We start from the raw sequence: 13,617 nt of genomic DNA on the forward strand, positions 1-13,617 counted from the left end.
GCAAGCAAATCTGCAATGCAGCCTGGGAGGCGGGAGCTCCCTGTCCCGTAAAACACAGATTTACAAGCTAACAACGCGTCGCGATCACAGTCTATGGTTGCAATATGCGACGCGCTGTTAGCTTGTAGATCTTCTCTTTTGGGGACGCTTGGGTCACGAAGTCTAACATCCCATGGTTTGGAAGGACGGTTGACTTTGATGTCACACATCAAACAAACCATTTTTTTTTAAAACAGTAACAAAGACAAATTCCTGTGATCATAATTATGTGGACGCCGGACCACAGCGAAATTGCATGATTTTAGAATATAGAATTTCAATTTAGAATAAGGTAAACTTAAAGACAAGTACTAAGTTGGTGTGAGTTTTCGAATCAGTCCAATGTTCATTTATTATTTCAAATTGTTCCTAACGTGGGCAATCTAAAAGAAAATAGGCTTTTAGATTCTGAGACCCACACAGACAAGATCTTGTGAAATGGGGGTTATATTGTGATATTAATGAAAGAAATTGAGAGAGAATCACATGGTTGCCTGACAACCAAGTATCCAATCACAACGCGGCCGTCCATCCGGGCTATAGTCTCTAATGTTTATAGGCTTTGTACTGCTGTTTTCAGGAAGCCACTGTGGCGGTCCAAAGTTGTTTTATTCATTCTTACATTTAGCGAAACGATGACTACATCTTGAGATATTAAAAGAACATGTAGAATTCCAGTAGCTGCTTATCTAACCCATGATGAGTTGACTAGTTGAGTGGGGTACAGTAGGGCTACAGCTGCTTGTGAAGACGAGAGAGAGCCGGTGGCGGCGGCCCAGCCATAGCAGCCCAGCCTCATCAGCATCAGTCAGATGTCCAGGTTGCTGCTAACGTCGTTAGCCTGCTGGTCATATTGATGTTGCTGTCCAGACTTTGTGCTCCATCATCAAGCCGAATGACAGTGTGTCTGACATCTAGGCAACGACGGTAGGCGTTCATATATGGTCTTCTTCCATCGTTTCTGTTATGAATGCAATGCAATGTTAGCTAAAAACAGTTGTACAGTGTACAGCTGCTGTATGGCTAAACATTAGCTGTGTCTCTCACGTCAGGTGATGCGTTGACGTTAGGACTAGGAGTCCTAGAGCAGTAGCTGTTGTTTGGATGCTGTTTTGGATGTATCGATTGGTTTTACCGTCAGGTGTAGTTCTTGTAAGGCATGTTTGTTTATCTGTACAGTATTTGTGTGCGTATGTCAGTTAGTTTGCTTCAGTAAAGGCCTATATAGCTCGCTCGCCTAGCTCAGCAAATGACAGGTGCCCAGGTGACGTCACTGACGTCCTGCTGTATACGGCAGGTGCGTCGTGTTACAGTATATGATAGATTTCTATATGATAACGTACATGATATTATATACAGTAGCTTGCCACACTATACAGTTTATAGATTAAAATGAGTGTGATTAAATACACCATATCACTGCTGATGACTTTGTTTTGTCTTAGTTTTAGCCAGCTCTCTAAACATCTCTAAAGTGTTTTTAATGATCATGTTAGCTTATTAGCATGGGTGTGACAGACACTACCTGACTACACCACTATGATCAAAAAGCTGGCTTAGTTTCCTTCCGGCCACCTGGACTTATTATAATCACTTCAGTCTTCACCAACAAGAGCCCATTTCATTGTGTGGTTGTCAGGTCATGTGATGTTACGTACCACACAGGCCCATCCCATGATCCCATGACTCCCTCCACAGCTCCACTGCTTATCATCCTCAGGAATTCAGCCTTCTTGGCCTGCTGCGTGAATGTTTTATAAACATCAGTCTCTTGGTGAAAGGGTGGGATTGTACTACTGCAGCGTGCTGCAGGGGCACTCTGGCTAACTTGATTATCAGTATTGTCTGAGGAAGGCATCTCTCTTCCTCTGACCTCCCTCCAGCCGGGTTAGTTTCAAATGGCATTTCATCAGTGGTCTTTTTCTCAGACTATTGTACTGTACATGCAATATGGTTATTTACTGCTGCTAGTACCACTTAAACTCTATCCTTAATTGACTGGATTTCCCTAGGGGTTTCCAAAAATAGCCAATCTACAAGCATAACACGTTGGGTTGTGAGCTTGTAGATCTGTTATTTTAGATCTGTTATTGTAGATCCCTTTATTTATGAGACATACAACGGAACGGAATTTCGTTGTATGTCTCATACAGTGACAATAAAGATCTTATCTTATCTTTTCGCCGGCTGTTCGCTCTGGGAAAGGGGTGATAAAGTTCAAGACAAGTCAAGTTCATGTAGTTAAGACATTGCTCCTCCTGATTTATGTTACTTTGTCAATAGACAGCCCTATACAGAGGGAAAACAACAACATAACCAGTTGCTCACAGGACAAAACGAGTAGTTAAAAGTATCAAAGGTGCTCCTGGATGAAACAAGAATAACACGATTTTAAACCATCTACAGTATTGACTGATTTATTTGGTGTGTCTGCAGCACTTTTGAGAAATACTCTGTATGAATATAACAAAGATCTTCTACTCAACAAGCAAGTGCGAAAAGTAAACCCTAATTATGTGTCCCTCCCTCCCACCGCCTCTCCCACTCTGATCCCTTCTCTGTTCTCTTGTTTCCCTTTGTTGTAGTTGTGATGTACGTATGTGAGCCTGGTGAGCAGTAACATTATCACCCAGGAGGATGAATGCAGAGGAAGTGGAGCTGCTCAGTGACTCTAAGTACAGGAACTATGTGGCAGCTGTGGATAAGGCCCTCAAGAACTTTGAGTACTCGAGTGAATGGGCCGATCTCATCTCTGCGCTGGGAAAACTCAACAAGGTACAGATGTTTCACAGCAATTTGAGCACATAGTTACAAATTGTATTAGCAGTTTGTAGAATTGGTACATTTCAAAGAAAGTACAGGTCAATACAAAATCTGCTGCAAGGATAAAAACTGCAAGGAACAAAGGTTAAAGGCTTTATTTTTATAACCTTTGGCTGATTGGTGACTCTTCTTAATGTTATTATTATTCAAAACAATTGGATTCAGTTCTAAAAGAAGCTGACTAAACAGATTGTGTTGTTGTACATCCCTTTTTTATATTAGTCTTGATTCCAAGTAATAAGTAATATAATATTATTACTTTGGAGTAATATGTAATAATATATGTAATAAGTAACACATTACTCTCTTGAGTAATATTGCCCAAAACTGGTCCTAAAGGTGGTTGCACACTGGACGCGTTTTTCGGAAAACCGACGGAAAAAACGCAGCTAAAAATCAGAAAACACGTCCAGTGTGCAGGGACCTGTCCTGAACGTCACCGGAGGAAGTCATCATGACGTCATTTGCCTTGCTGGGAAGTGACCACACATAGTATTGGAGGCCACCAAATTTCTACGAATCTCTACTAAGACAAAGAGGACCATGGTTATTGCTTAGAATATCGCTCTTGTTGTTTAATTTATTGAACTTTTTATTCTGCCAAAGGTATTGCACAACAATGCCAAGTACCAGGTTGTTCCCAAGAAGCTGACGATAGGCAAGCGTTTGGCCCAATGCCTTCACCCAGCCCTGCCCAGCGGCGTCCATCGCAAGGCCTTGGAGACCTACGAGATCATCTTCAAGATAATTGGACCCAAGAGGCTGGCCAAAGACCTTTTTCTTTACAGGTATTACTATGGTATCATTATCTGTTACTGTAGTATCTTGACAAATGTTGTTGTACAGTACAACATTGAGCTTGACATGAGTTTGTTCTGGATAACTGTGGCTTTCAAAGCATTGTCTCGCCTGGGAATCGGGAGGTTCCTGGTTTGATCCTGATTCCTACTGACATTTTGTTGAAGTGTACTTGAGCCACATGCCTAGCTCAGTAGTTCGGACATTTAGTTAGGATAAATTATGAGTATGTGGAAATTGTCCGTGGCCAGTGTATCTACCTACATCTTTGTTGTCCCGTGTCAACAGCTCGGGGCTCTTCCCTTTACTCTCCAATGCTGCTATGTCTGTGAAGCCAGTGCTGCTGGGGCTGTACGAGACCTATTACCTGCCTCTGGGGAAGACCCTGAAACCAGGTCTCCAGGGGCTTCTCACTGGGGTGCTGCCGGGTCTGGAGGAGGGCTCTGAGTATTATGACAGGTAAGAGGGGGGAGAGATGGGAAAAGAACAACCAGGGTCATATATGCATCAGATTAAAAAAAAAAAAATCCATAATGTAAAAAGAAATCAAAACAAGTTTAGCAATTTTGCATGAATAATACATGTTGTATGAATCACTGATTCTGCTCATTGTAAAGACACCCTGTGATGTTGTAGTGCATACTGTATATTGGAGCATTCGGAGCCAGTATCCATCTTGCTAATGAGTGGCTGCATGATGACTAATTTAGTCTTTTTAGACACCACTAGTCAGAGGATATTAATAAAATCTGGGAATACATTTCTTACCAAGAATTGTTTGTTTGTAAAGGTGTCCATGGCACTAACACATCCCACATTGGTTTCTATTCAACCACCCTAGGGGAATTTTTACAGTTTGACAGCTGCTGAAAGTTGGGGTACCATGTAACCATTATAAGGCAACATCTTCTAAATTTCATTATGCTTTAAGTAGCATGTGACGTGTCAAACTAGGGTGTTTTCATGATTCTGAATCCATTCCAAGCATTAGTTTTGCACGAAAAACACTCCTTGGGCTAAAAATGGCCATAGCCGTCCTCACAAATGTGATGAGGTCAGCACATTTGGGCATATTTGGGCAAGTGGCTATGGCCAAACTAGGGGGTTTTCATGATTCTGAATCCATTCCAAGCATTAGGGCACATTTGGGCAAGTGGCTAAGGCCTTTTTAAGCCCAAGGAATGTGAAAAGGGTGGGATATATTCCTCAGCCTACTGCCTAGTAGGAAAGTCTGTGAAATATTTCACGTAAATTGCACGCTGTGACGCTGCGTTCTTGATTTGAGGCTTTTTGTTTCAAACGGGCCAATCCTGCAAACTTTGAAAGTCTGGAGGAGTAATAGCAAAACAAGTTGGCCCCCTGGTGGCCAGAACAGGCCGTTTTTCCAGAACAGGCCGTTCTAGAAAATTTGGGGCAGAGGTTCATCGTTGGCATGCAGGGAGTGTGTGTGTGCAAAATGTGGCATCGGCCGGGTTAATACAATATTTGGTACTCAATACTCTTTCTGATTCGAAGAAGTATAAACAACACAAGCACTGCATGCTTTTGCTTGATTATGGCCCAATGCTGCTACTTGCCTATTCGTTCTGTGTTTAATTGACCACCGTTTGTAGTTTGAGATTCTGACCATGGTACAATATCCAAAGCACTGCGTATTACCGTACACAATATACAAAATACTGTGCTGGCCACGTTTGCCTGCCTGTTTCCTTCCTCTCTAGGACCAACACCCTGCTGGAGAAGGTGGCTGCTGCCGTGGAGCAGTCGGCCTTCTACAGTGCCCTGTGGGGTTCCATCCTGACCAGCCCCGCCGTGCGCTTGCCTGGGGTCTCCTTTGTCCTGCTGCACCTCAATCGCAAGCTCTCTATGGAGGACCAGCTCTACGTGATGGGCAGTGACATTGAGCTCATGGTACGTTTCAGAGACAATGCATTATCTACTGAACTCCATGGAGGGATAATAGACTAAGATGCGTGGCATATTGGTACGGCACTTTGATACATGAAAGCGTGCTTTGCACATGGCTGTTTTCTCAGTGGAATAATCTAATAATACGCTTGTAAAAGTCTGTTGACTTATTGTAGGTCACTTTTTTTTTTACATTCCAGTCTATCCTACTAGAATGTTAATGCATTCATAAGTAGGGATGGGACAAAAAAATACATCAATTTATCATACTTACTCTTGTGATATGTTATCAATACAATGGTGACAAGTACAGTATCAATATTGTATTACAACAAGCAGGGGCTCTATTATCCCTGGTGTACAAACTCACAAAAAGTACAAGAAGCCTGCGCGAGTAGGGTTGGGATCCAGAACCGGAATCAGTTCCATCACATTTGGAACCTTTTCCGGAACCGGTCTTTATCACACTGGTGGTTGTCAAACGTTTTAATTTCAAGGACCACAATAACTCTGAGAGTGTATAAGTGTAACCAAACACCCCGATAAGGCATAATGTGGTCAGCACGTTCTGTATTATATCTTATATATATAATATCTATCTTGCAAGTTATGTATTGTATCATGCCATTCATTTGTTCAGATTTATTCAGATTGACTAATAATCCGGTCAATTTATCTCTTGTTGCTACTAGAGATTGTTGTCGAGAGCTTGCATTGCTACAGTAGCAGCTGATTAAGATGGCTTAACATTGATCCCATCATACAGTATTTAACAATGTATTGGAATGCAGATTCAGAGTTTTTGATAGTTTGTGAATGCTTACAGAATGTAAAGTGTACATGTTTATAGTATATATTACGTGTTAACACCCCTGATGTTCAACATAGACCTGTGAAAATGTCCTGTTCCCTACAGGTGGAGGCAGTGAGCACTTCAGTCCAGGACTCCAGTGTTTTGGTCCAGAGATGCACTCTTGACCTGATTCTGTTCTGCTTCCCCTTCCACATGAGTCAGGTAAGGACATCCAGTGTCAGGCTTGATCTACTGCCCTGTCTGGAGATTTAAAACTCAAAACTCAAAATGTGTTTTTAACACATTTAGAGCACATCCTCTGTAATGTTGAGGCTCCTCTCTAACAATTTGTGCCAACTTTTTAATATATTTACCGTGTTGTGCCGAATATAAGACGACCACCATTTTTCAAGACTAATTTGTGGGAAAAGAACATTGAATGTCAAATAGACTAGTCCCCGATTATAATATGACCCCGTTTGTTAGGATATTTCCATTGGAAAAAAACACATCTTATAGTCTTATATTCAGGCCAATAGGGTAATTATATTTTCATTAAACGTCATTCATGTAATACAACATATGATTTATGCTTAATAAATACAATTTTGACTTATGGCTATTCTGTATGCAGTTAAATATACAATATGACTATCACATTACAAATGATCTCTTTTTTTCATCTTCTGAAATGATTTGAGGCAAGAAATAGGCAATGCAGTAGCAGATTCTTGATTCGTGTTTGTAAGCACTGTGAGTGAGAGAAAAGTGTTTAAGAAAAGAGAGTAAATAATTGTGTTTTTGATCTGTTGGGTTCAGGCAACTCGTTCGGATATGATCCGGATCCTATCAGCAGCGATGCATGTGGTTTTGAGGAGAGACATGTCACTCAACCGCAGACTGTATGCCTGGCTATTAGGTATGGTACAGTACACACACACACACACACACACACAAGTTACCTAAGTAAACGCACGTCTCACACACACACACACGCAGTGTTGCTGCTTAGGAGCTACAAGAAGTCTGCATTTCATATTGTGTACTGTATATTTAGCTTCAAATCATGCGGCAGTTTATGTTGCATTGTTCATTGTCTTACTTTTTCTCTTATTTGCAACTTGCGCGTTATGGATGAAAAATGCTGGTAAGTGTCTGCTTGGCACAGGATGGATAATGATTGTAACAGCAGAAAAATAAACTACCATTCGTCTTTTTGGCTTTTCCCCTTTGCTTTGTGTGTGTATAATACATACAGTACATGCAGGGGGTGCTTGTGTGTTAATGTATCTGTGTATTTCACTGTACAGGTGTATGTCATTCTGTGTCTTTGAAGGTTTTGATAACAACGGCGTGAGAACAGGCCCACGCAGCACGAGGCAGAGCAACCCGGAGGAATACGCTACACAGTACTTCAACACCTACTCCAAGGATATGCTGGTCCAGGTACAGCTTTACACATCAAACCTTTACCCCAATATACAGCAGATAAAACACGTTCTTATGTGTAAAGCTATTCTTCAAATTGTTTTCCCAAAACTCTGGGCTCTCCAGTGGGTGCGGCAAGGGTAGAAGGAAGGGTAGAAGGTTCAAATTGGGGCCCTTTTATGTCTTTGCGCTTGGCCTCTCCTTTCTCGGGTCTGCAATGATGTTGTCTCCCCCCTCTGTTGCCCCCCCCAACGCCTCTTATTCCCAGTGGCCTGGCCTGTTAATCCGCCTCCCAGTTCTTCAGCACGGTTAGGCCAGGATATCTCTCTCTCTCTCTCTCTCTCACACACACACACACACACACACACACACACACACACACACACACGCACACGCACACGCACACGCACACACACACACATGTATGCTTGTGTAATCCCCCTGTCATGTTTTGGAGACCTCAACTGTCTGAGGTTGGCAGGGGTTGGCAGAGGTTTGGACCGACCGACCAGGAGAGAGAGTTGTTTTTGAAAGTATTTCTGTGTATGTGTTGTATGCGCCATCTGGTCTAGCTTCCCCGGTGGGAGACACGGGTTACTGTGGGGACTGCCTGTCGCAGACCCATCTTGTGGCAGACGAAGTGTGAAACATGAGACAGACACACACACACACACACACGCACGCACACTCAAAACGAATGCAGTTTGAAGTAAATGCGGTTCACACTGGAAATACTGTATTGATCCTCTGCCAACGAGCACATTAAACAAAGATACAAAACAATAACAAACAGATATGACACTGATCTGTTATCCGTGGAAGAGAGAGATTTGGCCCCATATACATTTCACCCAAATACTTAACAATTTCCACAGACGTCCTGGGAATTACCACTATGTGGTACCCAGGACGTCTTTGGACGTCTTTGAAAAACAAACAAACAAACATTTTTCTTTTTTTTTGTGATTTTTATAAAAAATAAATAAAATGTCAAAAATAACATTGGGCACCCTGGGTCACTATTTTGAAAATGTTGAATGGGCACACAATGTGGTTTACCTAATCGCAAGTTATTTGTCATGTCTGCCCTGTGCAATTTGTGATTATGTAGCCTAAAAACCAAACACAAATTAAATTTGTATTCCTATGTTCCAACATTCAATGCCAAAAACAATAAAATTGTTAATCGCAATTGATCGTCAACTTAAATTTAGAGCTGGGACTCGATTAAAAAAATTAATCTAATTAATCAGAGGCTTTGTAGTTAATTAATCTCGATTAATCGCATTTTAATCGCATACCATTATTCAACCCGAGAACAGTGAGAAACCTTTTTTTTCAAATGTTTTTTGGTATCCCAGTGAATAGTGACTACGGGATTCCACTCATTTTCAACATTTTACTGTCATTAATATACCTTAGAGTTGTTGTGTGGATATAATAAGAAAGTCCCCCCCATTCTGTGTTGCCTAGAACTGGAGGTCTGAAAAAAATCAGTAACATTATGAAGTACATCTCAGTGACATCACAAAAATGTACTTCATAATGTTACTGTTTTTTTCAGACCTCCAGTTCTATAGGCAACACATAATGGGGGGACTTTATTATTTCCAGTGCACACAACTCCATAGAAAAATGTTGAAAATGAGTGGTATTCCCCTTTAAGCAATACAACTTTTTTTATCCCAACAGATAAACAAGAGCAGCAAGTGCCTATATAGTGTCTTCAGTGTGTATATGAATACTCAAATTTGCTTTACATGGCGGGGCATGAGAACAAATAAAAACAACTTTATTATGGGGGAAACATTTCACATGAGGTTGGGGCTGACCCACGCTTGCTACTTCAGTATGTTTCGCATCGAGGACAGCTTGACAGCGCGTCTCCGGTGGTCTGTGAGACATGTTAAACTGAAGCAGCTAGCAAGCCTAGCATATAAGCTAACGTTGGTCATAAATGGATCATTTCCCTCTGACATTGCACACAGCCATGCCGCTATCCACGCGTCCATCCGATAGCTTTTACATCTAAATGTCCCATCCATGGAGCAAAAGCGATATAAGCGGCTTCTTCATTCGATTCATTTGGGTTTGGGCTTTCTGACGGAGCTGTAGCCTGTAGTGCACTGTAGAGTAAACAACTGCTGCTGCTGCTGCTGCTGGCGTGCCGCAGCCTATTCAGTACTACTAGAAACGCACCCAGTGAGAAACGTTCCGCGGTGGAAAAAAAAGGTGCGATTAAATGCGTTAATTTTTTTAACGCGTTAATTTTTCTGTAGTTAATTAATCTCAATTAACGCGTTAAAGTCCCGGCCCTACTTAAATTTGTAAATTTGTTGTGTGCGTGCGTGCGTGTGTGTGTCAGGCGATGGTGGGCATCCTGCAGGGCAAGGCCCGTGGTGGGGAGGAGGAGAGCGTCCTGATGCATGACCTCAAGCCTTTCCGCATCCTCATCAGTCTACTGGACAAACCTGAGCTAGGTAACCCATATGTCTCTATCATCATCAGTCTACTGGACAAACCTGAGCTACAGTAGGTAAACCATATGTCTCTATCCTCATCAGCCTACTGGACAAACCTGAGCTACAGTAGGTAAACCATATGTCTCTATCCTCATCAGCCTACTGGACAGACCTGAGCTACAGTAGGTAAACCATATGTCTCTATCCTCATCAGTCTACTGGACAGACCTGAGCTACAGTAGGTAAACCATATGTCTCTATCCTCATCAGCCTACTGGACAAACCTGAGCTACAGTAGGTAAACCATATGTCTCTATTATCATCAGTCTACTGGACAGACCTGAGCTACAGTAGGTAAACCATATGTCTCTATTGTCATCAGTCTACTGGACAGACCTGAGCTACAGTAGGTAACCCATATGTCTCTATTGTCATCAGTCTACTGGACAGACCTGAGCTACAGTAGGTAACCCATATGTCTCTATCCTCATCAGTCTACTGGACAAACCTGAGCTAGGTAAACCATATGTCTCTATCCTCATCAGTCTACTGGACAGACCTGAGCTACTGTAGGTAAACCATATGTCTCTATCCTCATCAGTCTACTGGACAAACCTGAGCTAGGTAAACCATATGTCTCTATTGTTTACTCTAATCAACATGAAGTCATAAACACTATGTCTCCGTAAATGTAGCTTACAGTACATTTACATTTTAGTGTACATGACTTGTATCACCAGGATCTGAACTGCAATATGTTCTCGGATATAATGAAAATATATGTAAACTAGAAAAAGTGCCCTTCGGGGCACAGGTCTCCACCAGGGCAGGTCATATTGTGGCCTCCTGGTGGCGCTATAATAAGCCAATGTGAAAAGGGTGCCATTTCATTCTTACGCCTTTGATCGCAATTGGATGATTTGAGGCATTTTGTTCCAAAAATGTGTTTTGCAAAAATCCACCTGTTGGTGGCGCTATAACAGGCCAATGTGAAAAGGGTGGGATATATCCCTCAGCCTAGTAGGAACGTCTGTGAAAGATTTCATGTAAATTGCACGCTGCGTTCATGATTTGAGGCTTTTTGTTCAAAACGGGCCAATCCTGTAAACTTTGAAAGCCAATGTTAGCCAATCAGGATGGAATATAAAATATGACTATAGAGATAGTGTATAACGATTTGCAGGAATTTTGGACAAAATATGGAGGAGTAATGTAAAAAAAGACAAAAGTCGGCCTCCTGGTGGCGCTATAACAGGCCGTTCTGGAAAATTTGGGGCAGAGGTTCATCGTTGGCATCCAGGGAGTGTATGCACAAAGTTTGCCATCGAACAGGTTAATGGTGCCGGAGATTAGCTATACACACACAGACGGACGGAGTGCAAAACATACTCTCTCCCCATGTCAAAAAATAGTTTATGTGACATTTTGACTACTTTTTAACATTGTTCTTCATTTCTTATACATTGTTTGCAATCTAGAAACACTGATTAGACAGTAATTTAAATATACTTTGCCAATCAGATGTTTATTTTGTGCAGTGCCAGAACATATGGGCTAAAGTGGCCGGTGACTGGCACCATCTGTTGCAGGATGGATTCACATTTGGATACATTCTGTTGAGCTTTTCCTTTGACAAATGTAATCTGTGTACGGTAATATTTTAAATTGTGCAAGAGGCTTTATGGTGAAAAATAAACAAAAACCCCTAGGATTAAAATTAAATTGAATTTATACACTGCATACGACTGAATCGATTCCCCACCATGTCTCTTCAGGTCCAGCAATCCTGGAGGACGTGTTGATTGAGGTGTTCCGGACGTTATACACACAATGCCGGACTGAGCTTGACCTGCACACCCAGAGTCCATTTAGCAAAGACCACGCTCATCTCAGCAGGCAGGTCCAGTCTGCATTTAGACATTGTCTTGATGTGAATTGCTGTGTGAGGCAATGCTAATTGTGACTTTCGTTCTCAGCAAACTAAGAGAGAACAAGAAGACAGCAGAGCTAATTAAGACCGCCAACTTGCTGTTCAACTCCTTTGAGCCGTACTACATGTGGGATTACATCGCTCGCTGGTTCGAGGAATGCTGCAGGTTTGTTTCATGGCTTCATGATGTGTGTTTGGAAGTGATAAGAGAAATCTCACCCTACAGTCTTGTCTGCGTTATCACACTTGGAACCAGGACGTTTAAACATTTGTGTAGAAAAAAGCTCAACACATTGCAACTGTGTTGTCGCTAGCGGGTTTGTGCATGAGACAGGCTTGCACCCGCTTGTCACTCCGCCTGTCGGATTGCCAGCACCTCCCTACCTACCCGCTCGCCTCTGAAAATTGGCACGTCAAACCCTCATCGCCCTGTCAGATGGCCTCTACAGGTTTAAACATTCAGTTAGGTTGCGCTGCAGGCCACTCCCCAATGGCCCCCTGCTAAACCCCACCCCACCCTTGTCCAATGCTAGCTAAGCAACCGTTGCTAAACTGGCATATGATCTGGCATTGAATAGCAAGCTTCCGTCACCTGTCATAGCTGTCAGTGTTATTCCGCCCGCCACACACACACACACACACACACACACACACACAATTTACAACGTAATAGCAAGAATAGGAATATCACTAATGCGATGGTGACTAAGAAGTGAACCAGCAACCGATTCCACATGCATAAAGCTTGGAGGGTGTATTTTGATAGCAGAAGTATGTGCCAGTAACTTCTAAAGCCCAAGTTCCGAGGTCAACACACCAGAGTGGGTGGGTCTTAGTGAAGGGTCCATTGTGGCAACGTACCAGTTTTTACTCATGAATGTGTGAATGTTTTTTGCAGCAGGACGGAGAAGGGCAGCCCATGTGCGCCACGGCACACTGGGAGCATAGATTCTCCAGACCTCTCATTGGTGGAATTCTGTCAGCTGGTTGACTTCCTGCTGGATATTGTTTCCTTGGTGAGAGACAAGCGACCACACTTTCTTTCTTGTTATCTCTCTATCCGGTTTCTTTCTTTCTCTCCATCCTCTTTCTTGCGTTCCCTCTATCCTGTTTCTTTCTCTCTCTATTCCTGGTTCTCATTCTCACACGTCTTGCAGTCTACTCTCACGTAGCCAGATAATCAGAGGTCCCCGCCTACTAATACGTTGTCTAAGGAAATATAAATCCAATATATGGGCTAGTGCTACAACAACCTACCTAGACTCACTGCTTTGAAAACAAGACCCTCACGCCAACCCAAATCCCAATATTAAGGACCACCCTAAAGTCTTTGCATTGGTTCTGCAATGCTGTTATTAAAAAAAGATTTGAACTGTTTCCACGCAGTTTTAGCCCATTTGTTGAATTTGATGTCTCCAGAGACATAGGCAGAGATC

General features: G+C 42.4%; 1 protein-coding gene across 5 annotated transcripts in view; it reads left to right on the top strand.

Moving 5' to 3' along the window:
* The first annotated feature begins 141 nt into the window (after positions 1–141).
* The window catches only part of dop1a (DOP1 leucine zipper like protein A), a 45,110-nt gene continuing 31,634 nt past the window's right edge, over positions 142–13,617 (top strand). For 3 of the 5 annotated variants that reach the window (XM_079503032.1, XM_079503034.1, XM_079503035.1), the window contains exons 1-12: positions 142–966; positions 2,625–2,814; positions 3,469–3,650; positions 3,949–4,119; positions 5,382–5,571; positions 6,485–6,583; positions 7,181–7,280; positions 7,698–7,807; positions 10,155–10,269; positions 12,027–12,147; positions 12,228–12,347; positions 13,080–13,197. In XM_079503032.1, coding sequence (XP_079359158.1) covers positions 2,677–2,814; positions 3,469–3,650; positions 3,949–4,119; positions 5,382–5,571; positions 6,485–6,583; positions 7,181–7,280; positions 7,698–7,807; positions 10,155–10,269; positions 12,027–12,147; positions 12,228–12,347; positions 13,080–13,197 — 1,464 coding nt within the window. In that variant the 5' untranslated portion in view covers positions 142–966; positions 2,625–2,676. Of the gene's footprint in view, positions 967–2,624; positions 2,815–3,468; positions 3,651–3,948; positions 4,120–5,381; positions 5,572–6,484; positions 6,584–7,180; positions 7,281–7,697; positions 7,808–10,154; positions 10,270–10,848; positions 10,876–12,026; positions 12,148–12,227; positions 12,348–13,079; positions 13,198–13,617 lie in introns of those variants that run through there. The other 2 variants (XM_079503033.1, XM_079503036.1) reach the window with 2 other exon arrangements.

The sequence above is a fragment of the Electrona antarctica genome, assembly GCF_951216825.1.
Source record: "Electrona antarctica genome assembly, chromosome: 6".
Taxonomy (NCBI): Eukaryota; Metazoa; Chordata; class Actinopteri; order Myctophiformes; family Myctophidae; genus Electrona; species Electrona antarctica.